The 25,056-nt window shown below is 59.6% G+C and overlaps 1 protein-coding gene across 1 annotated transcript in view; it reads right to left on the reverse strand.

Annotated features, from left to right (window-relative positions):
* LOC119098708 (neural-cadherin) overlaps positions 1-25,056 on the reverse strand; it is a gene marked incomplete at its 3' end in the record, with an annotated part of 90,249 nt that overhangs the window by 43,968 nt on the left and 21,225 nt on the right. Inside the window, 1 exon segment of the mRNA XM_037221715.1 lies at positions 6,655-6,770. Coding sequence (XP_037077610.1) covers positions 6,655-6,770 — 116 coding nt within the window.

Raw genomic sequence — 25,056 nt, forward strand, 5'->3', positions numbered from 1 at the left:
TATGAATTTCCACCGAAAGGGCGACTACAAAACACGCTGCAATTTATGAACGAGAGACCAGAACTGATAGGACAATGAGTCGTCGCAATCCATTCACCATCACTGGGTTTCGGCTGCCTGCTGCGGTCTCGGTGTTTTCACTGTGTGCCATCCGAACCCAGTAGCCGGTCGTGACGGGTGTTGTCATCTGCTCTCCTACGGGGTCAGACCACACCCGTCCCTGTTACCCCGCCGTCGCTGCTTAAACCTACCGCTCCGCGACCGAGGAGCAACAGCGGGGTGTGTTCGCTCCAAGGTGCCCAGCGGAAGCGGCGGAATAGCCCAGATGGCACTCAGTGGCCGTGCTAGACCATCATTGAATAGGGTGTCCACAAAGCACGTGAGTACCCGGCAATGAGTGGAGCCACGGGCGGAGCCTATCACACCCTTGTGTGAGGGACTCGAATCCTCCATTTTCCTAACATGAGACTTGCGGACGTCGGAGTTACGTAAAAAATGTTTTGCCTTACATCCTTAAGCTCCCTTCCGTTGAATGACTTAAAAAAATGCAGTATCTGTGTGATGCAACGGGGTATTTACTCTATTAACAAGACACACGCCGGACGGGGACTACATTCCGCACTCCACCCAAACGGCGTAGGTACAAGGACCGCACATATTGGTAAAGCCACGGAACTTTAAATTCCAAGTCCCACTTATATCACGCGATCGAGAAGAAATTGTAGCCCTCGCAAAATGCAGATACTACCTTAGCCAGAGCAAACCGACACGGCCATTCCGCATAAGAAAATTCAGCTGCCACAGCGACAGGGAGCAGGGGACAAAAAACCTTCCTTTCTCCAGTCGCCAGACTCGGACATGGCGTGTAGCACGGACCTCCCCCTCCCCCCCTCCTCCCCACGGGCCCCATCGCCGGAAAAAAGGACACGCCATCGCCGGTCGGATAATATCCCACGGCGGGCTGATGGGTCGCGGGCACGGCCGCCTGTCAGCAAGCAGCGTCACATCACAGGGACGGCCCGCGGCGCTCATTCATCGCTCACTCGCGTGACGCCTGCGCACCGTTGGCGCACAGTAACAGAATTGATGCTCAAACTGATGCGCTGGAACTTTGGCGGCGTCGTCATCGGGTCGATTCAGCGGCGCGAGAATGGCGTGGGTAGATGAGTGAGATCGCGTGGGTTTACAGACCCACGCGTTGATGCGCGCTTTCAACTTTATCCATAACGTTCACAATGTTTGCCACGGAACGCATGATTCCCTTCACTAATGGTCTTTTTTATTGGAGTTTTAGGGCGCGTCGACTACTGTGGTCATTTTGCGCCCCTAATGGTCATTGCGAATAGCCCAATGACAGGAGGCAAGCTTTGCAAGGCTGTCCCATGCAGTGAGAAATGTTATACTTGAGGTAAGACAGAAATCGAAGCAACTAACGATGCCGTTTGGCAGCAGTCTCAACTCCCAGCACGACGAGCAGTGCAGCAGTTCAGCGCAGCAGTTCGGCGCAGCAGTTCAGCCGAGCTGGGATATAGCAGGCCTGTGCGCATGTTACAGTTAAATAACTTTCAATTCGTTTTCGCTTTCACTGACAGTTCAGTTTAATGATCGCGGTCAGTCACAACACCGCGTGATTACTGGGCATGCGATATTTACACGGTGGACGGTGGATGTTACATGTTATTGGTAAATCCAGTCGATTTCGCCCATTGAACTAACCTTAGCATTAGGGTAGAGCAATAGGCAAAAACAGACGTCCCTGCGCACCACGCAGTAATGCACGGCTTTTTTCGCGACTGTTTTTCCCACAACCGCTGAAAACGTCTCGCATTCGTTTTGCTGGACACTTAGAAACATGTTTTGCGTGCAAAGCAGTCGGTGGGGTCTCATTCTGAAGGACGTCACAGTTCTTAACCGGACAACAGCGGCGGTGTTGGCAGCAAGGACCAATTGTCGCCGCGCCGCTACCTACCGCTAAGGCATAAAAACAGTCGGCAATTGTCCAGCGCACCCTTTCAACAACACACGATATTTGTTGATATTTCAACGACACACACTTTCAACAACACACGTGTGACAGCACACGGCGCACATCCATAACAGAGGAGGCAGGAGCTTTTTCAGAGTTGTGAGCCGGGGCATAGTTACGAAAAATTAGTTGGGGGAGGGCTAGTGCAGAGCAGTGAGCCATGACGCGACATACCTCTCCCCCCCCCCCCTCCCAAATCCCAACAAATGGGATTCTCTCCGGATTTCGACCACTTTCGTCGCGAATTTGGGGAGGGGCTGGAGCCTACGTTGGGTACGGGGAGGGTCAGCCCCCCCCCCCCCCATTCCCCCAGCTGAATGGGAAACCATACCCCTGGTCGTCACTTTCAGATTTGACTCACATCAAATGCTTCGACCACCAACAACATGCCATGTGTTTCGAACCCAGCGACTTTCGTCGTATCTTCGGGGGGAATGAGCTGATTGGATCCCGCTGGCTGCCGCGGCATCCTCCGCTGATGACACAGATTCTGCGCCGCAGCAACGACCCGACATGGCTCTTCGGCGTCCGCGGCCAGTAGCAACTGCCGCTGCAACTGCCGCCCCCTCAGCTGCTTGGACAACGGCAATAACCTCCGGGAATCTCCGGCCGCGGAAGCGCGCAGTAAATCGCGGCGGACCTGTATCTGGCCTGGATCGGCGATATGGGCTCCCCGGAGGCGGGCAGGCGGCCGGACAAAATACGCCCGACTGGAGAGTGGGGGAGGGGTGGGGTCGGGCTCCCGGGCACACTTGCCGACGCGAGACGGCTGGCCGCACCGCCTCGGGTCCTGTTTAGCGCCCGAAATAGCCGCCACTCGACACCTGCGTGCGACACGAACGAGCCCCATAGCTGCCATCGATTTGACGGACCATCCATCATCATTGCGCCCATTCAAGTGAGTAATAATCTGACCCAAAGAAAATGCAAAATAAATGAGGATGATCTCTAAACAGGACTTGGATTGATCGAACAGGAACAGACCGGAGCTAAACGACGTCTGTATTATAATGGCGGCGCTGTTACAAGCGTTAACGATTTCTTATCTTGAGAAAACCATGTGCCCTTGATGACAACCTGACTAATAAATCAGCAGCGCCAGTTTTAGCCCAAGTTTGCGTCGGGAGAAAAACACGCCTCATTTATAACTTCCCGAGGACGCCCATGCCGGTGTGTTCCAGGGAAACCGGCGGCCAGTTCCAACACCTCAAAATTTCACTGGCAGCGTTCGGACACGCGCTATAAAGTCCCGACCCGGCACAAAGCCCGATTCCGCCTCCCACTTAACCACAAAATAGCGTGTGCGCCACAGAATGCAAAGCAGACCGAGCAGGAAACGCTCCGGCACCAGCGTCTTTTCGAAGCGGGCGTCTGCTCCTCACACCGCCGTTGTTCGGCATAAACGACGCATCGCTTGCGATCCGGCCTTTGCGGTCACCTCCGCGGTGACGGGGTAAACTGGCCGAAACCCCTGCCGCCAACACCGCTGCCGCCCCTGTCGCTGTTCGCTCGCGCACGGTGAGAAGCCGATGGTAGCTGAAACTGCTGCCAGGGTGTGGTTTGGGCTGATTGTCGAGGCGCCATTTGCGCGTATCAGATTCAATTAACTTTTTGTTGATTTGAGTTTTAGGGCGCGCCGACTACTGTGGTCATTTTGCGACCACAGTCAATCTTTTCACTAAAAAATAACCAGACGTGACAGAGGAGAGGACAGCCGCCGTCATCGTAGCCGGACAGCGGCATTCGTTCCAATTTCGAGCGCGTGAGAAATATTCCAAAGGCAACTCAACCACAGGTACGTCCACCCCAATGTTTGACGAGACCGAACGCGACCACAGAAACTCCCGCAAAGCCCATCTCTATTTCCATCACCGGCTTTTGCCGCGCGCTATACCGCGAACAAATAACCAACTCCGGAAATGCCCATTCGAGCACGGCAACACCACCGGGCTACCTGGCTCGGCTGCACCTGAGCCGGCCGACCAGCGGCGCACCTCGGCCGGCGCCGGCGGGCCCGGGCGAGCCACGAGCCTGCGGCCGGCCACCGCGGCGGGGCGCCGGCCCGCCACACCGCGAGGACAAAGCGGCCCAACTTCCGACACAATGCCCGGCAGTAAACCGGGGATTCATCGCCGCTCCAGCACCGGCCGCTGACGCCAACTGCCGTTGCGAAACAACGGACGGCCGCGGCTTAATTCGTCATCAGGCGGGCGGCGGGCGGCGGGCGGCGGGTGGCGGCGCGACGATCCTGTCACCACAGCGGGGGCCAGTTATGGCTCGGCGGCGGCGGCAGCGGCCCGCGGCGAGTCGACACGAGCCCCCGCACTGCGCTGACGCGAGCTGAACAGGCCGCAGCAGCCGCGGCGACCGTGCGAGCCATAGGCCGCCGTCAGGATGGCATGCGTGCCTAAACGTGAAAATCCTTGATTGCTGATAAACTTGTAAGAGGTGCTATCGTTAACATCGTGATCTCCCACGCCGGTTGTGACGGGGTAAGCCGACACGCAGCTCGTCGTCCGTATCGACCTGGCGACCTGACGACCTGACGACCTGATGACCTTGTGACCTGACCACCTGACGACCAGACGACCAGACGGTCAGCAGTTAGTTAAGCCCGCTGCCGGCGGTGCGCCCTGGTCCATGACAGCACTCTCCCACGCCTAACATCTCATTTCGCTGGAAGTACGCCGCGTGCTCCCCGCTCTGATCCCCTCTCCCCTCCGCGCCACTCTCCAACGCCGGCTGCGAACAAACTTTGCACAAGGATCAGGGTGGCCCAATCCAATCATCTACTGACGCTCACCGCTACTCCCTCCCCCCCCCCCCTTCCCCCGGACACAGCACCGGCCGCCAGACGCTGCGCGAACCGCACAAAGCCGCGAAATCGCGATCTACCCGCGCTGAGGGCGCCGCGGTCGTCCGCGCTGCGAATAGTCTCGCGCCGCTGCGCCGGCCGCCGAGGGGAAGCCCGCCGAGCCCTGGAGCACCGTTCGCCACTCTTTCGCGCCTGATTAGACGAGCGGCGAGACGGGGGCCGAGCGTGGCCCGAGGTCGCCCGCGGCGACGGGCCACGTGACCGACGGAGCCGACTTCCGGGGGCGGCCCGAGCGTCGATCGCCGACTGAGCGATGGGCGAGACGCCGAGGTGGGCGGACAGCTCCGCCGTCGGCGCGTCGAACGAGGTCTGTGGCGCGGCGCGTCGGCTCGGTGGCCGGCTCACGGACTAGATCAGCGACCATGTGCACATTAGGGTGTGCGGCATGAGCACGTGCGGACCTGGACTGGATCGGGACCATCGTCCGTTTGGTTCTCCCGTATGGCCCATTGGCTTCTTGCTTCGAGAAGGTTTTAATCACCGTGACACAGTTATCGCGTACAATTATTACTAAGATTATTGTACACTAAATCAGAAGACCTATGTTCGCAGTTAGTTCAAACAAACGAAAGAATAGTCAATACATTCCGCTACGTGGCTTCCTCAGGGTCTTCGTTCCTTTTTGTGTTGAAGAAGCCACACAACAAAATATGTTGGCTCTTCTATGGGCCTTTGCAGCCCGAATATGACCGAGAACTATTCAATATTTCACAAGCAAAGTTGAAATGGGTTCCTCCCATGCGCATGCACTGCTCGATTGAAAAGCGTGAAGCTGAGGCTTCGCTTTGTGCGATTGGCCGTAAGCATTCGTTCTGCAAGTCGGTCGATGCAGATGCCGTGTTCACAGTCCACGCCCACTCGGTCTCCCGTTGCCAGACCGGCGTTTTCATCAGGGCGGTCCGCGCCGGCAAGCCTGGCTTTCAGGTTATTGCGGCGGTCGTCTCAGGAAGGGGACTATTTATGCCTCCAGACGTCATATCTCCGGCCCCGAGAGTCCACTGCATTTCTCATGGCGTCTCAGCCGGCTGGCAGTAAGGAAGAACGCATCGGATCCGGCTTCTGCAGAGAGCGTGCGCGGGCTTCGGGGACGGGGACGGAGCAGCCGGCTGCACCCGCTCGGCTGCACCCGCTCTGCTGCACCCGTTCTGCAGCACCCGCTCTGCAGCACCCGCTCGGCGCTGCGGCAGCATGAACGTAACATTCTTTCCACGCGGGCAGCCTTACGGGCCGGTGCCGTCAGGGCCGTAGAGGGGAAAACGACACGCGCGTAATCTAATTACGACACCTCATCGATGCGTGCCGAAGGTCTCCGTGGCCTGCTCTCACACCACGTAGGGTGCGGAAGCAAGTCCCCCGGTTGTGGGTGCGACGGGCTCTTGGCTTTTGGCTCTTGGATTATGGCTTACTACTCCGGCGTATGTAAGACCCCCAGCACTCTCCCACTCGGGCATCAACCCCGTAAACGTTTCATCGCCGCCTAGTGCTTTGCTAGCGGTGCTTTGCTTAGTGCTGGTGCTCGTGGAAAGGCTTTATCTTCTTTAGAGCGGCGAGGCATAGTTTCGAGACGGGACGGTGTACGGATTATGGACACCTCACAGCAGGCCGCACGTTTACCACCTCTCAGCATGAGAAATGACAAAGGCCTCATCTTGGCAAAGGCCTCATCTTGGCAATTTCGCGCGACGCGGCCAAGCGCGCTACCGAGTTCCGGCGGCCGGAGCTGCAGGGCATCGAGCGGCCCCGCTAAACCTACCGTGATCAGCTTCGTGTTGTTCCTGGTGTTGGCGGTGACGTTCCTGGTGGTGTACACCTGCTGCTGGAAGGTGGGGATGTCCTCGTTGCGTCGTCGCCGCCTTCGGATCTCTCCACCTGACAACAGGGCGGCAAGGTCATGTCAAGGTCGGCCGGCCGAGCACAAACAACAGAAGGCAACAGTCACGGGTCGAGAGGAGGACCAGCCGAGATGAGACAAAGTCCGGGCAAACACGGGCAACGGCTGTCCAGGATCCCACCGAGAACTTGGGTACGGGCGCATGGACTGAGGGCAGGGGGAGGGGTGAGCCGCTCCCGAAAATTTAGCATTGGTTCTACGAACGTAACTTTGACTGGATGCTTGGCCGTCGACTGTGACAAAATGACTTGAAATAATTGGGGTTTTAGGGCGCGCCGACCAACGCGGTAATTTCGCGCCCCGAAGAAATAGCAAAAAATGGCTACCGCCCTCAAAACAAAGGGAAAACATTCCTAGTCCCCGGGGGTGGGGACACGAGATTGGATTGGACGTCCATGGATTGTCAAAGCCGCACAGTCATGATGATTTTTATCTCGGAGACCCTGTGCAAATGCAGAAGCGGCGTCGACATCGCTGAACGGACGGAAGCCTCTCGGGCTCCACATCGTTTAACTCCAGTAACATTAATTCCGTATTCATCAAATTCCGACAGCGTCTGTCGAGGCCTGTAAGGCCTGTAAGCCACGGTCTGAAAATGATGATCATTGCAGATTATCTTTTTTCGAATGCCGCTTTCCTGTGATCGCCAATTATTAAATCTAAAACGTTTGCTCTTAATTTCCTTTCAGTGAGACAGACTGGCTTTCGAACGAGTCAAAAGGCTCATATACGACCGAAACAGACAAGAATCGATAGTGGTGTCATCGGGCTAAAAGCGGCATAATCAGTGTTCCAGACCTGTGACGTCACAGCAGACATGGCTTGCAACACAAATAATGCATCAGGCGCCGTCCTCCTGCAATGCTATTGCAAATCAAGCTCTGATTGCTATTGATGGGGACAAATCCCCTGACGCAGAGAAGATATTCATATCACTTTGCGGCTTCATTGGCCAATGCTGCGATAAGCGACCGACGTTTTCAGAACATCTATAGCTCAGCAGGCGGCGTAATTCACTCGATTTGTCATTTCCGGAGCCTCGGTTGGCGATCCATGCGCTCGCCGGTGAACGGTTCCCAGAACTCAGAGCTGCCGGCTCGGACCACCGGCACCTGGCAACACGGCGGCTGCCCGGCATCTGACGCTGCTGCACGCACGGCCCGCAGGATCCCGGGTCTGGGATCCCGTCCGCCGGGGCCGGGTCCGCTGCCGGGTCTGCTGCCGGGTCCGCTGCCGGGTCCGCTGCCGGGTCCGCGGCGCGGATCCCGCAGCGGACCCGGTGCCAGCGCCGTCAGGAATCCGCCCGAGGGCAGGCTGGTCGACTGTGCTCTTGCGCGTGTTTCTGTCCACTGAGGTCAAATCGTCTGACAGCGGGACCCGCCGAGGTCACCAGAGGTGTGCGGGTGAGGTCAGAGTGCTGAAAAACGGCTTCTGGTCGGCGCCCGTTCTGTGTCGCTCACGTCGTCTTAGTGTCTATCACAAAATAAACGAAACTTTCGTGGAGCACTCTTTCAAGTACGTCGCAGCCGTTTCGTTCTCAAGATTAAAGCCAAACACAGCTAGTTTCGATATTCTGGGGCAGTGCGGAACGATCTATCCAGAACTTTGACAGCGCCCTGATCTCCAGCTTTGAGGGCGACACACGGGGATCACGCCGCGAGGACAACAGCTGGCGGATGCCGACGCGGCTCCGAGCAAACGCGCCGGCATTGTCCGCCGCCGCCTCGGACCGGCCGCGCCACCCGCCGCCGCCCTCGGTGACGGCGGCCGACCGCCTCCCGCGGGAGACATCCGGCGCGGCTCTGAGCGCCGCTACTGCCGCGACACTCGGGTCGCGGCGGCGACACCATCACACCGCATTCACGCGCGCCCTTCCTCATCACTGCGTCTGTATGGGTGTAGCCAGATATTAGCCGATCCCCTGTGACACAAAGTACCGCGCGGCGCATTCACGCTCACAAACGGACTGCATTCAGTGCGGGGTGGCCGCGGTTTTTCCGCGGCTGGCAGCTGGATGCCGCAGGAGGCGCCACTCGAGCCCATGTCGACCCGTCTTTCACGGAATCGGTGCGCGCTGAATGGGCATTTGCACCTCAAAACAGCGGCGCGCACCGCACGTGACAGCGATACATGGCGCGGGCAGCGAGGAGGTGCCCCTCGTCACGGCCGTGTCAGTGAAGGACCCCCAGCTGCGGCCCGGGCCGCTAATCTCAGGGGCGTCCATTGTTGCGCCGAGAGGGGTAATTGCTACAGGTCCCGGTGTTCCAGAGCGGAACAAGTTCGGGTCGTGCCAACAAACGGATCGAAACGCGGGGAAATCGAGAGTATAGTGGACGCTCTAAGCCTGCTTCTAAACCTTTTTTGACATGCGGAGGGAATCTGGCATGACCGTACACATTGGGACACGAACACATGATCACCTGCATGCCAATGATTGGTCTGTTTCATGTGTTTAAATTGTTATCAATAACATGCAGTTCATAAAATCAACTGCATGTCATTAATTAATGACATTAATTGTTAACTGCACGCAACATACTTTTCGCTCTCGTGGAAAGTTAAGGGGAGTATGCCACCGCCGGGGAGCATGCGTCACCAGCGGACGCTTCATGTTGGTTGAAAACATCCGGCATGCGTCTGGCAACGCAAGATGGCGGGGTTTCATACCTCGAACCCATTACCCCTCATTACCACGTACCCTATTACCCACGGGACCACGTGCGAAGGTCACCTTTCAGCAGACACACTCGTGAGAAGAATCGCCACATCTGTGCGTGCGTCTTCAAGACAGAGGGAGCTGCTTCACACGTGAGGAGCCCCGCGCGACCTGCTGACCTCTGACTGACCCGTGTCGTAACGCCGCCACGCGACCAAAAACGGCCCGCCAAACGGAAGGTCGCACAAAAACGGGACACGGCCTATTTGAGCTACTGACAGCGAAAGATGGACGCGCTACCTCAATCCCTCAACCCGAGTAAGTACCTAACCACCATAACCGTATCTCGCCGGCTTTGCTTGTCCTCTCTCTCCTGTCCTTATTTGCACTCCAAATCACAGACTTACCTTTTAGCGAAGCCTTCCCTTGGCTCCTGTAACTATAGAGTGGCAACTTCTTTCTTCCCTCATCCATGCAGCGTACTTTGAATACTTGACTATACTTACTTCTCGCTGCACTTTCTGCGATTAGCATTTCTTTGACATGTACATTAGTTTAGCCGGCTCCCTCTAATAATATCATAACGGGTGAGGGCATTAGGATGCATCCCGCGACCGAAATGCACAATTGAAGGTATTGGAATTGCACGCCACGTGCTGAGAGCACCCTTGGCCGGTCGTGTCGACCAGAATGAAAGGTTACAGCACTGATGGAACAGCCTTGTGAGGCATCGAGCTAGTTTTTGCGGTCAAGTTTCTTTGGCATGCAGGTGGCGCAGTTTTCTCGGCCGGAGCGGACGTCCACCGCCAGTGATGTCGCTGGCACACCGACTTCGGCACTCTGTGCTCTTTCGGGGACCCGGGCCCCATATAAATTTCAGATTGCAGCATTTAGCGCATATGGATGCGATGAAGAACGTGGTCCAAAAAGCCAAAATTTTATTGGAGCCGACCTCGCCCCTATGGTCTCCCTCTACGCCACAAACCGTCCTGCTTCGCCTTTCACCTCCGACCTCTCCCCTTCGCCCCGAAAGCGTGCCTTACGTTTCGGGAGCACGTCGCCCCTTTCCGCCGCAGGCTGATGTGGACCGTGTTCCTATTCCGGTGCGGTGATCTAGGTCGGCATTGGTCTTCCGTTCCAGCCCAGTGTCAAGCGGTCGGCGGTCACCACCTTCCCTCAGCCATTTTGGCAGCGAGCCCGGTCTCACTGCACAAGACTGCTCCAGAGCCGGAGGCTGGATGCCAGGGCCAGACTGTGGCCGGCCCAAGGTCTCTGCCACGCCACCAAGCTAGCAGCGGAGCTCTGTGTACCCGGTGACCCGTGTGCACCGCCGGGGCCGGGCCGGGCCGGCCCGTCGCTTTGATGTCACCCTGGCGTGTTCGCTATCGAGCGCACTGCGTCCGCGAGCCGGGCGCGAGCCGATTAAAAACCGACACGCACGTCCGCCGCGTCTTTCATGCGGGCCTTTTTTGCCACGTCACTAATTAGTTGCTCGTTAGGCGCCACCGCGGCCGTCGCCGTCCGCCCGCCCGATTGTCCGGCGTGACTCCGCCGTCCGTCCAGAGATGGCAGCACTGGCGGGCGGCACGCGTTCTTCCCCCGGCACGCGTCTCGGACTAAGGGAGGTGGCCCGGAAGAAAGGCGTGCGCGGGCGACGCCGGCGGGCTTTGTGCACCACTCGGCTGCAGACTGTACCCGTCCCGCCACCCAGGCTGGCAAACAGCCCGGGTAATCGCCTTGGTTAATCCGCTTCCACGGCAGCGAACCCGGCTCATGAATACGAACGCAGCGGCGAGCAGATGGCCCGGGGCGCTTTCTGCAATCCGCGCCCGCGGCGGCGACGGATACGAAGAGTGCGATGATGATGGCGGAAGGAGAGAGGATGGGTGGGGCGAACGCAGGGGTGAACGAGCCATACAGAAATATGGGCATTACACAAATTGCAAAAATGCTTCAAGAGGATCAACAAATAGTCACTAGCAGCCAACAAATAATCGTAAGGGAGCTGGAAGGGCACCCGCGGGATACCGGAGCACGAAACGCCCTGCTGATCTGGCGCCCCTGGGTCCGGCTGGCTCGATGCCGCTCCTCACGGCCCGGTCTCGGAGGTCGGCGGCGGCGGTCGGTGCCGGAGGCGCATTTTCCGCCGGCATGGCTTTATCGCTCCCACCGGCCGGCTCCGGTAAATAGGATTAGTGAAGTGAGGGGGGCGGGGAGGGGGCGAGGGACGAGAGTACCCGCGGAGCAGCCAGATCTGGAGCGGACGTGGAACAGACCTGGAGTGGAACAGCGCGTAGTCGGACGCAGGCGCACAGTTCGGCAAAATGACCCGGGGGGGGGGGGCTGAACCATGAAAAATGACTCACCCTCCCTTTCCCCCCCAAAAAGACAGCATATAAACGTGTTTCTCCCGGATTTGATTAACTTCCTTTTCAAGTGTGTGTGAAGTCCGAGAGCATACATCGTTCGGGACGGGGGATGCACAGCCCCTCCCCACGACCCAACTGAACCAGGAGAAACTCACCATCCCCACCCGGACGTCCGCGAACACTGCTGTTATTACAGAGGAATGATGGCCTGAGGCCTGTCCGGTGCGACCATCGAATATTTCGCACATTAACATATTTTCATTGCTGTGCCCCGCCGAGCCCAAACCTGCAGCAACCCATACCCAAGGCGAAGTTCTGCAGCCAAGCAGCCCATACCTACGGCGAAGTTCTGCAGCAACCATACCCGGCGAGTCTGGCGAGGTTCTGCAGACAAGAAGCCCATACCTACGGCGAAGTTCTGCAGCAACCCATACCCACGGCGAGGTTCTCCGGCCCATACCCACGGCGAGGTTCTGCAGCACTTCACGAAGCTGTGAAACACAGAACTAGTCCGAAGCGGACAGAGGCAAGTTTTGAAAGAGTTCCGAACAGGATTTAAAACGGTCACACCCGGGGTCTGGAGCAGCTTGGGAGGCGTTCTGATGCAACTCTACACCCGCGTGCTGCAGGCAACAACCCCGAATAGCCTGAGACGCTGGCGGAGCAGCAGCAGCGCCCGCAGCAGCGGTGCCGGAGGAGGAGAAAGGGCAGTGGCAGCGGGCAGCGGGCCCGCGGCGGCTGAGCCGGAGCGGGGGTCCGGTAGCAACCGAGCCGGAGCAGGGGTCCGGCAGCGGCAGCGGCAGCGGCAGCGGGCCCGCAGCGGCCGAGCCGGAGCGCGGGTCCGGCAGCAGCAGCGGGCCAGCAGCGGCCGAGCCGGAGTGGGGGTCCGGCAGCGGTACCGGGTCGCACCCAGAGGCGCCGGCCGGCCGTGCACGCCTCGGTGCCGCTTCACGACAGCGATGCATGCAGATGAGCCCCTCCGGCGCCGTCTCGCACCGGCCGCGGCAGGTGGGGCCGGCGCCGTCCCGCCATGACGTCACTCCGACGTCACGCGGGCGACCGCCGCGACGCCGCGCGCGGCGGCCTGCGCCGTCCGCCGCGCTGAGCCCGCGCTGGAGGGGGGGGGGGGGGCGCTCCGGAGTCGCGTCGCACTTAACGCATGTGTTTGTTTTTTGTTTTTTTACAGCGATCATCAACAGACATCAAATGCGTATAGAGGAGCCCATACAGCACAGGGCACGATACCAGTCTGCTGAGCCGATGTAACATTTCGCTGCCGGGGGAGGGGGGGGGGGGGGCTGCGGACGGAACCTGGCTACCGCCACTTCCAGACCGCATACCCGCCGACGCCAGTTTCCCATGAGTAACCGCCTTCATCACGCTCGGGCTGATGCCGAGCCGCCACCAGCCCAACGACGCGTGAAGACTCCATCCCCGCGCGCCGTCGCGACGGCACCCCTTGGCCGCTCCTTCTCCGCGACTCCGCGCGAGAGAGGCCGCCTTTATGTCGGCGCCTTTGCCGGGGCGCGTGACGAACGCAACCGGCCGTCAACAGACGCCCCGTAATGGAGACGGCGGTCGGCCACCCCGCGCACGCACTACGGGCGCCTTTCAGCGCGCGTCACCCGCCGCCAATGCGCATTCCGGCGCGGGTGACGCGGCGGCGCCGGTATTGTCGCGGTGGGGACGGCGAGCCGGCGGCGCGCCGGAGTCGAAGACGGCAGATGGGGTTCTCGCCGGGCGGCAGTGGTGACGAGGTGGACACCGCGGAGGCGTTGCCGCGGTCCTGGCACGTGATCATGCAAACACAGCTCACAGCTACCGCGCGACTCGTGCGCTTGAAGTGGTCTTGTCGTCGCGTTAGCCAAGAAGAGGCGATTCAAGGGGTCACTGGGGAACGTGTCCTCCCCCGCATCAAATGTTTGCAAGTAATAAGACTTGTGTATGCACGTCGACCATACAAAATCTGGGCGCGCACGTACAAAAAGGTAGACTGGAAAGATGCAATGCTGCTAAACACTACACAAGAAATTTCGCGCGTCTACGCAGTACAAAATCATGAGTTTTGCCCCACTCCCATTGCGATATCCCGCGTGCATGCACGGCTCTTCGTGCGCGACCGTGCACTTTCCAACGCCACCGATTGCGCATGGATGTCGGGGGCGTCGGGTGCAGGTGACTAGCTAGCGCCGTTCGCTGGTTACTTGGCGCGCGCCATCTGGCATCCACTCATGAGCCGTCACTGCAGTGGGCGGCCTCCCCTCACGTTTGGAGCTGGTCTGCCGCGACCTGCAGACCAGGTCTACCACGGCCTGTGGAACAGGTTCACCGCCGACCGTGGATCAGCCCCACCACCAACTTGTGGAGTCGGCCCGCCCAATACTGCCCTGATCAGCTGGTCCTTCCAACTGTACAGCCCGTCCACCGTGACCCAGGAGCAGACCCACCCTGACCCGTGGAGCGAGGTCTCCACCCAGCAGCGTAACCGGTCCCCCGTTACCCGCGGAGCCGGCCCACCCGCCCCTGAACACCCGGCCGCCCGGCCGCCCCGCCGCCCCCGCCGCCCCCGCCGGCCGCCACACCTGTCCAGGGACGCAGGCGGCGCCGGCGGACGCGGCCGTGGCAGGTAATCTGGCCGGCCGGCCGGCGGGGTCATCCATCGCCCGGCCGGCGCCGGGGTCGGCCCGCCGTCCCGGGCGCCGGTGCGGCAGCCCATCGCTCATGGCTACGCCCGGCAGCCGACAGCACGCGGTGCAACGGCGGGTAATTCTGAGCACCTTGAGCAGCGAGCACACCGCGCCGGGCGGCGGGCACGACCGAGCACGTCCTGATGAGAACTGCAGACTTCACCAACCAACGGCAACAGGCGAGAGCTGAGCGCGTGCGGTCGAGCAGGCAGCGATGAAGACAAAGCACGCTTCGGCAGCGAACCTCATTACCTGCCGCACCCTGTCGCCGTGGCAACGCTGGGCGGGTCACACACGCTCGCCTCGCGGCGGTGGGAAGTCTATCAGCCGCTAATCGTCGGCGCATCCGTCCGCCCCGGGGCCGGCGGCGGTAACAGGATCGCCCGCGCTCGCACGATCACCGCCCGCTCGGAAGATCGCTCGGGAGTCAGCCCGTGTCCGCCAGCCTGACCGGCCGGTGCCCGCCGCCAGCCTGGTTGTCGGCGAGGGGCACGCGTGGACGCTCCCATCGTCCTTCTCCACTCTCCCAGCGGCGTGCGAGCGGCCGGCGGTGCAGCAGGGAGAGGGGAGCAAAGCCGCGCCATGCGCCGCAAACGTCCGCTTCACACGCGCGCGCGAGCGGGGGGCGCTCGGCGCGAAGTGATGTCGACGGCAGGCCGCGGGGAGGCACAGGGCGTGACGGCGTTAACCGCGCTCGGGCCGGGTACTGCACGTGTGATGGACACGTGGCGCGACCGCACACGTGCCGCTGCGGCGTCGCATGAGGGAACGCCGGTGCGCGTCGCGGGAGGGCGCCACTAGACACTGAAGCACATCGGCGGCAAGCCGTTACTTAAATGTTGCCCGTGACGCCTGCTTCCGCTGGTTTGGGATGGTGTGCGATCAACGCAAGACGAAGGACCAATGATTCGGGTGCAGGTGTCGGCCTTCACAATGCGGGGGTCGCTTATAGGGCTTCGCAATAGGGTCGCTTGGCCCTGCGACTGCCCCAGTCCTCAGTTCCCCTTGAGCTGAGAGCATCGATGCCTTGTGTGGCGCGACTATGTCGGTCGTGACAGCCCCGGCAACGGTGAAATGTGTCGGTGCGGTAAGCTCACTCCACTGTGACACTCGATACGGGTATGGGCAGCTGGCTCACCACCACAGGGAGATCCCACAAGGTCTGGCGGTTTGGCGTTTGGTTTGGCGGTACGTGTGGCGGTTTGACGTGTTCGCAGAGTTCGAGTTTGCGCTCGCGTGGTGCTTCCCCCGCAGATGCACTTTGGCCGACGCTGTCAAAACTCTGCGAAACATGAGCGGCATCTGGGGGGATGGGGGTGGGGACCTGGTGTGAGGACGGCTAGCCCAGCCAACAGTAACCTAAAGCAAGCGCTACCCATTCCACCCCATCACCCGATTGTGGAGATCCCCGGATTCGGAACCGGTTTGAGCCGCGACAATTATCGCCGGACGCACCACTGGAGGCCGGGTCGTGGGACAGACGGCGATAATTATCTCCGGCGCCCGATAACAGCAGGATTCCATCAGACAGGATGTCTTCCACAGCGCACGGGTGTCGTCCACGCCTCGCGTCAACGGCATCAGACAACGAGTGCTGATCGATGCGCGCTTCGGCACGACATGTTTCGTTTTTTTGTCTGACGGGAGGGCGGGTCGCCTAAGGGGCCAGTCCGCCGAATATACGTGCTGACGCCGGATGAGGACGGAAAAGGCATTAACTGTTGGACATCTAGCTTCGAACTGAGGAAATGTGAACGATTTAAGATAAAATATCCGCTCCATGCGATAACTATAACCTAGGCATGTGGCGAAGTCAAGAGGGTTTATTTGATATTACCGCTCACAGACATCAACACATCTACGCCTGGTAAATAATGTTTAGGCTGAACCCCTCCCCCCCCACACACACACACCAACGGAAAAACAAAACTACACCCCCGCCAGCATGTTCACTGTTGTCGACAGAAGCACCATTCCACAAACTGCGATCCACGCTGTCTTCATCCGGGCTCTCGAGCAAATGATCCCGTCCATTTCCGTACAAAGCCCGCATAATCGCCTTTTAAGTCGGCAGCGCTGCCCGGCTGCTGGGCCGCAGGCTCCTGGGGCCGACCACCGGCAGCTCCGTGAGCTCATCGTGGGCGGCGTCAGCTCGGCCCGTCGGCCCGTCGACAGCTAAGTCCCGCCTCTATCTGCGTCCCACCGTAATCTTTCCCCACCTGCATTTGACGTAGGCTTTTCATACCGACAGTTTCTGGGTAACGGGTGATCTCCATCTCAGTGTCGGCGCACACGGCGCGACGAGCTCGCCGAGGTTAGCGGAAGCGGTCGGCGACTCACGTGCGCGCGCGCCCACCCAAGCTGCTTATTTTCCGGCGTCATCTGGTGATAACGCCGTCAACTGCAATCACAGCAGCGCACATCCCGGCGCGCGGCCTTGACCCACGCCGACAAAAAGGCCAGGCACTGAGACTGCACCTGCAAGGCTGCGCGATCGCCGCAGATACCAACAACAAGTTGACTTGCCAGGCGCTTTTCACCTTGGGTACGCCCCAGAGCGCAGTGTGCACGCTTGGGCGGGCCTCGCGCGCCGACAGGCGGCAGACGTGACGCGGCCGGACAGGCGCCGCCCGCCCGGCGCGGCCCGCCGGCCAACACCAGTAATGACGTCAGACAGGCGACCGGACAAGCCGACGCGCCGCTCTCCCCTCAGGATGTCGGCAGCGGAGGCGGCGACGGCGGCCGAGCTGTGCGGAGGAGCGTCTCTCTGCTTGTCGTCTCGGCACGCCTCGGCGCGTGTCAATCTGTCGCTCCCCAGCCAGGCGGAGAGGGATTGCCGGTCGGATTGCGCGCACACTCTGGAGGGCAGCTCCCGCCACGCCGGCCGTCCAACGCCTCTAATGAGTCCTCAAGGGCTCGGTGCAGTATGTAATTAGCTTGCAGAGCACGCCGTGCACGGTTCACGCCCGGGCATTAACAGCGCTACGGCGTGCAGGCAGCGCCATTGGGCGTGAACGGGAGGCCGGTACAAACGAGCCAGCCGCACAGCCGTCCGCTGTTAGACGCACGGGACGCTGCCCGGCCGGCTCGTGAACGCACAGCGCGGGAGGAAAGCCGCGTACGTGCCCGGTGCGTGAGCTGTCAGATTTTCTGGTCAGCCTCGCTTGCAGCAAGTGCCAGTTACGTGGCGCAGTTTCCGCGGCACGTATGATCGTCACCGCAATATTCTGAGGCTCAGGCTAATCATCCCCGCAGTCAGACAGCCATCTCGCCAAACCACATTCAAAAACAGGACACGGCGTTTCGCGAGGCACTGCAGAAACGACAGCACTCCAAGCCGCTGGGCATTGCCAGCCCCCGCGCCGGCCCCGACAGCTCAACTTCACGGCTGGCCGCCCAGCGACGTCGGCCTGGCCGGTCTGACGGGCCGTTAGCCCGCTTCGACAGGCGACACACGCCTGCCGCGCTCCCCCCGGCGCGTGCCACTCGTCGCTGGATTAGGACCGCCGCGATGTACGGCTTCAGACGGCGACCGGGGCGCGAGGTCCAGCGCCGGTCCGCCCGGCGGCGCCCGGCGGGCGCCTGCAGACCGGGAGGACCGCACCGCCAGCAGCGCCGTAAAAACCGAGACCGCGCCGCCCGGTCGCCGCCAGCCGTTATGTCCAACAAAGCGGCGATCGACGCCCCAAGTTCTCACGTTCTCGGCGCTGCGGACACGATCGGCTCTGGGTCGGACGCGGGGCGGCGCCGACGGCGGCGAGCGATCAGCGCCACTTCCACCGCGGCCGCCGCAGCCGCACGGCCGGCGAGCACGCCCCGCGCCGGCGCCGGCACGAACGCCACAAGAACGGCGGCGGCGGGGCGGTGACGCGCGTGACGTTCTGGCTTCTGGACTCGGCGTGTAAAAAGCTGGGATACGGGGCCTGGTTCCGTTTCGCTTCGGTCTTCGCTCGCACGCAGTCGCGGTTTTCGCCGTCGCGTTTCGGTCCCCGTGCGCCGACGACAGTGCGTGGTTGACGCATGTGGCGAATGTGTCGGTTCGGGTCTGTTGTAACACTTGTTAGGCATAAAAACAGAGGGCGAACGTACGGTGAGCAAACTTTTACGCTGAGGCAGGATCGATCGTTCCGATGTGTCAATTTTATGTGAGGGCTAAGCCATGGACAGGATACCCACACACGCATTCCAGTCATGCGCTATTGTGCCAACATGCTACAACCATACCTGCCCACCGCGCACCGAAAATGTTTTGAAGTTATGGACCCACAGATCAGCAATACAACGCGATCTCCTGACTAGCATCACGTGCTCTCCACGATACCCTTACTGCGGAAAGCCAGCGACGGCGAGCCACCGCACTCAGGTCACCGGCTCAGGCGGACGCGACTCACGGCAGAAACGCGCCGACAGGTTCGTGAATCACGTGGGGTGGACTGCGGCGCGCCCGGCCGCTCCACCGGCACCAGAAGACGGTAGAGCGCCGGCGCTGACCCGGCGGCGGCGGCGCCCGGATCCCGTGGAACCGGAATACGGAATGCTGCTGGGCGGGCGCAGTTCAAATCGTGGCCAAACTGCAACGGTTCGCCATCACGCCACCTTGCCATGCAGCGCAACCGGGCGCGTCCAAAGGCAGGGGCCCTGGTTGGCGAGGAGGACGACTCAACTGACACCGCGGTTGACTTCAAGGGGGGGGGGGGTGGTTCGAACTGACCGGAAGGGGGGGGGGCGCTCAGGAGGAGGACGCATTAATTCAATCTTACAGCGGCGGTGCGCGATACATAGTAAAGTAGCCTTGGACGCCAAAAGGAGCGGAAACAATGGCAGCCGGGCGGCCGATTGTCATAAATAAAAGAGCGGGGCGATTCTGGCAAAAACTGGGCGGTCTAATCTTGCCGTAACGTTCACTTTGCAAAAACCAGGGCCGAAGCCCTCAGACACAATTTATGCGGGTGTAAGATTCCGAGTCTATGGGTGGTTCCAGAATACTGGGCCGCAGTCAGCACTTCTCCACCCGTGCCAGCGACTCCGAGCATTGTGGCCACAGCAGGTGCGGGATAGCACACGATGTCCTCCATCTCTGTCCCGTTTCTATAATAAATCAGGGTGATATGAAATGCTTATACAGCGCCTTTGTCTGCTTGCTCCCTGTTCGACTGGATGGATGGTCTTGCTCTCGTTGCGTCAATCTGCTTGTCATGATCAACGTTCGATATATAGCAGCCTTACTTGCTGCGATCATAATCACCCCGTGGGCATCAATCGCGTGGAAAATTGGTATGTCTTTCGACAAAGGATGATGGTGATGATGATGATTATTATTATTATAACGGCGATGAACTCGGGCCCTCCAGTGAAGGTGTCATGCCGCCTCATTTAGGCAGGACTCAACCTGCGATACGCAAATCAGTCTTCTTTTTTACGACAGGCCTACGCCAGTGTGCCGATGGTTGTCTCACTGCACCTATTCAGCCCGGGACATAGCCACGACACCTGCAACACCCGTCCGCCGAATCCCGCGCCATACTTGCCGGCGCATCGCACCGCTCCCCACGGTGAGTGCACCGGGCGCAGACGGCGGGGTCATGACCCCGGGGCCCGTCGTGGCCAATCCCACCGGTCGGCGTGCGTCTCATGCGCGGCAGGCCGGCGGCGGCGGAGGAAGCTGCGCGGCCGACCGGTCACCGCCGCGGCAGCCCGGCAAAAACCCGTCGTGACCCGCCGCCGCATGCCGTCGCCATGTTCCCAGCGGACTCAGTGCGACAAACGGTGCGCTGACGGACGGTGGCATTGTGCGCGTTTTTGCCCGGCGCGCCAGATTCGGGCGAATTATCTGGTTTTTGCAGCCGGCCATGAAGATGATAATCAAGGCAAGTGTGAACCGCGCGAGGAGGCTGGGCGGGACAAAAACCCGCTAATGAACTCTAATGTGGCGTAATTGAAACGAAAGGGGACGAGGGGGATTACACAACGACATAAATAGGACCAATCTCGCTCTCGAGGAGGGACAAATCCCACTTTCGACACGCCGGCGACCCACACTGGAGGCCCCTCGCGCGAGGGGAATCATCATGGGGCGCCCACCCTTGCGAATCCCACCCAGCTGGCGTCCGAACCGATCATCACCGAACTCAACACGACCGGGATGAACTCGACGAAGAGGCTCCCCGAGCCTCTCCGCGTCACTCGCTACTATCACACGCTGGCCTGCGTACCAATCGGACTTGGTGAACGGCTTCGAATGAACTCGTGTTGGCTTGCGCTCGCCGTCCATCGCGCGGCTACTAACCAAAAGTCAATAACTAATCACGATACATGGGACCAGGGCATCGGGTGTGACAAATTGTTGCTTTTAGTGTGACGGATATGAAAGCGGCGTGGATAGATGTGCAGAAAATATAGGTGCATACTGGGCCATTCTTCGCGCTTTACAGGTGCACCACACCCGGAGCGGAATTCAGCTAATTACCAGAGTGTGATTGGCATCCATGATACCGCGGTAGTCAGCGAATTGTTGGCCGTGGAATTCTAATTGAAGCCTTGGATTCAACCGCTCGGTACGGCGGGGCGACTTTTAGAATGAACCCTTGAAATGAATTATCTGGCCTGGACAGTCCAATTTGAGATAGTTTCGAAACTCCATTCAATCACGTACGTTTAAAACTGCTTTGAAGCACGACAGAGCTGGCGTCAGCCACGCTTGCGTCGTCAGGTTATCAGTCGGTATTATAGGTTGGGAATGTTGGGCATTTTCGTCATAGGCGCGGTCAAGGGGGTATCCCATTATCCCGTTTTTTCCACTACAGACGGCTCATGACCAAAATTGAAAAACCGTCGTAATGCATCCTCACTGAGCTGTCCCCCTCCCCCGCAACTTTGGAAAAAATCCAGGCTGTGCCTTTCCCTGACATCCAAAAGGCAGCGGGGCGCGTGTTTTGTGTCAAAACGCCCACACATTTGACATAAGACGCAGTTAAAAACACAATTTCGGTACACGTGAGACGTAAATCATCACGCCTCCACTTTGGCTCTGCAGCCATTCGTACAGGTGTCAGCTTTGTTGTAAGCCAAAAACTATCGAGTTCCTTTACGACGATTCGTGTGCCTTTGCCTCGGAATGTACCATTTCTCGCAAACCGGCTGCTCCCACAATAATTATCGCCCCTCACATCTAAGCCAGCCAAAACAACGCGCGCAGACTCCCGTATCGAGCATAGCACCCGCAACGTCTTCTCTGTGTGGCAAGTACCTCCGTTACTCGAAATCCTCTTAACAAAGTCCGCCCCACCGGCCCGGTCTCCGTGGGGTGTACGCTGTCACTCGCTCTCCACGGCGAGTGTTTCGCGAGCGTCACGGCCCTCTGGGGACGTCGTTAGAGCCCACACTCGGGCGGCTTGGCCCGGCACAATGGAACTAATCGCCGGTTACAAATGACAGCGGCGCCCACGGCCACCGGCGGCGCTGCAACACGCTCCTCCTTTAAGAGGACCCTGCCCACCTGAAGGCCGCGCCCGCACCACGTCCGCGTCCGGCGTCCACGTCTGCGTCCACGTCCACGTCCACGTCCGGCGCCTGCCACTTGACGGCCGCCTCGCCACGGTCGCGCTTCGACCCCGGCGTGCCGTCGCGGCAGCGGCCGTGGCCGGCGCGCGCGCGCCCGGTGGTCGCGCGGGCTGCACCGTCACGGCGCCATAGCGCACGGCGCCGCGAGCGCGCGGTCACTCGCCGTGAGTCAGCGTGTGCCAGGGCGCGGCGGGGCACGTCGGCAAGACGGACGGCGCGTCCAGCCGCGGCCCGTCCCCGCGCGCCCCCCACGCCGTGACATCCCGCGTGGCCGCCGCCGGCGACGGCCCCGCTCCCGGGGCGCCGCGAGATCGCTACGGGACGCGCGTCACGTGCCGCCAATTTAGCGGCGCATTAGAATGCGGGCTGGCGCGGCCCTGTGTCGGGCGCCACGGGGGGCGGCGGCCTCACACGGGCGCCGTGCACCGCGCCGACCCCGTGCACGCCGACCGGTGACGTGCACGGCGCGGTGCACGCGCGGGGAACGGTCGCAGCCGTGGGAATATTGCCGGGTGCTCACCTCTGGGGCGGAACGCTTGGTGTCATCTTTACCGCCGGTCGTGAGGCGTGAAGCGATTGGACAGGCGCGGTCTGTCTGCCCGCCAGCGCGCGCACAGCAAGACGGGGCCTATCTGTCTGCCTCAGCCGTTGCCCCGCAACGCTCTATACTTCTTCTCCGCGGTCGCCTCATTTGACGGCCGCCATCCACATAAGACAGGCGACTTCATGTCGCTGACTTCATGGTCCGGAGAACGGCACCATTAGCATAATTTTCGCCACCGCCGCTTGTGACCGTGCCCACTATGCCTTCGCTTAATCACCGCCGCCTGCTTACTTTGCTAATGTGCGCCATCATTCAGCCAATTTGCACACTTTGCAAGGCAATCCAAAGCACTCCTGCTGCGAGCAGAGAGCGGCGCGCACACTTCAGGTGAAATGTCGGCGTTGGGCACCGTCTGGGACTGCCGCAAACGCAGGACCAATGGAAAACTTCACTCGATTTCGGCAATCATCGTGAGACAAAGGGCAGCGGATGAACCGGAGAAGCGGAGGAGCTGCGCGGGAGGCGCTTCGACGAAGCGCGGAACGGCAGCGCCGTGCATGTGTTACCCGGTGCATTTGGATTACCCCCGCGATCTCACTCGCCTGCTCCAGGGAAGGACGCGGTCGAGCGGGGGCGCTATCGGGTTGCCTGCGGGCTGAACTGCCCAACGTCTCCCGGAGGACTCCGATGTAGGAAGTGAGAACTGTAGGGTAACTTTAGGGGCTGTACTCTGTCTGGGAAGCTGCTGCCGGGGAGTGAGTCGAAGTAGGAGCAAACAAGGTAGCTGCTTGGTATGCCATTTTGTAATAGGTGGTAGAAGTGATACGATTTAGGCGGGACAGGCGAATGGAAAAGAACACTCATGCCGAGGTGCAAAGCCTTATTTAAGGTCAACGTAGCTGACATTACGTCAGGTTACGTCAGGAATGCAAAACAGGAATGACACATGCAGGCATCGTAGCACTTGGAGCCAGCACCAAACCTGATATCATCTCTGAAGCAGCGTGGTCAACCCAAGCGAATTCCCAGTCGCGAGGCGCAGTCTTGCTCTCGTACCCCGCAACACCAACCGTGACGTAATCGTTGTCACGCTACACCGCGACGTGCAGCGGCCGTCGCGTCGGCGTCACGGCGCCCTCGTTACGCTAAATTGTCAGCATGTTGTGACGGACGTAGTCAGTCCTCAGCGTCAGGTCGCCGTCCCGCAAGATCAACGACTGCCGACCAGCCAGCCCAGGCGAAGGTCACCGCGCAGGTGGAGGAGGAAGGGAATGTTTCACATTTGGGTACGCAGCGGTTTAGCCTGACAAGGTCAGATGGTCAGGCACGAAGGAGATCTACGTAATGATGGCCGTGTTAAGGCCTGAAACGCTCCATTTGCTGAACGTGACTGCACTCAGTCTTGGCCTTATTCCACTTCAGATGTATTTCTAGCGCATCATCAGCGATGGCGATGCACAAAGTTAAGCCACACTGTAAGTGAGAGCGTTCTTAAGATGACCGATGCGATGCGATGATGGGATGACGATGCACGAAGTCAAGCCTCACCGTAAACGAGTGTTTTTAAGATTGCTGTCTACTGGCTTCACAAGCTCCCCACACATTGGGAATAAGCTAGGCTCAAACGGAGAGTCAACATCCTCAACATCAAAAATGGCCGAAATAATGCAAGGCAAACATCATTGGGTACGGTAAGATGTCACCTACCTGACTCGATGACGTCATGTGTAGCGTGAATCAGCTTGCGAATCCTCACTTTTTCGATATTTGCCAATTGCGGCACTTTTGACAAAAACAGATAGTCAGACCAATGCCAGCGCTTTGGTTTAATCAACTGGTGTATTTCTGGCCGCCGCCAAAGGTCGAACATTCCCTTTATGCCTTCAATAATGTGGTTTTCCCGGGCCATCCTTGTTATTGCAATGCAATCACTTCATAATCGAGTATCTCTGTCATCATCATCCCATCATCATCATCATCATCCCTTTATGCCTTCAATAATGTGGTTTCCCAGGTCATCCTCGTTATTGCCATGCAATCACTTCATAATCGAGTATCTGTATCATCATCGCTTTGAACCTGAACAAATGCCTTACATGGTTGTCTAATCTAAACCGCTTTCCGTTGACATTAGGACGGCAATTCAGACAGGCAAACGACGACGACGGAAGAACTAGGTCGCCACTGCTGCCCCGGGGTGCAACAGTTAATTCGTTTTTGCTCCAGAATTTTCCACGGCTGCTCTAAGACGGCTGTCCAATTCTCTCGAGGAATGAATTCAATTATGCCGGGAACTTTTTCAATCCAGAAGCTATTTCCTTCCTAAGAATATTATGCCAACTTTGCAGCGGCTGTGCTAACGTGGATCTCATTATTATCAGCCAATGAACCGAAACAATGTGGGCGGCGACTTGAAGGGCAGGCGGTCGGAAACAATAGAGAGAGTTG

Source organism: Pollicipes pollicipes, unplaced genomic scaffold (assembly GCF_011947565.3).
Source record: "Pollicipes pollicipes isolate AB1234 unplaced genomic scaffold, Ppol_2.1 Scaffold_4740;HRSCAF=5597_pilon_pilon_pilon, whole genome shotgun sequence".
In the NCBI taxonomy this organism is placed as follows: domain Eukaryota; kingdom Metazoa; phylum Arthropoda; class Thecostraca; order Pollicipedomorpha; family Pollicipedidae; genus Pollicipes; species Pollicipes pollicipes.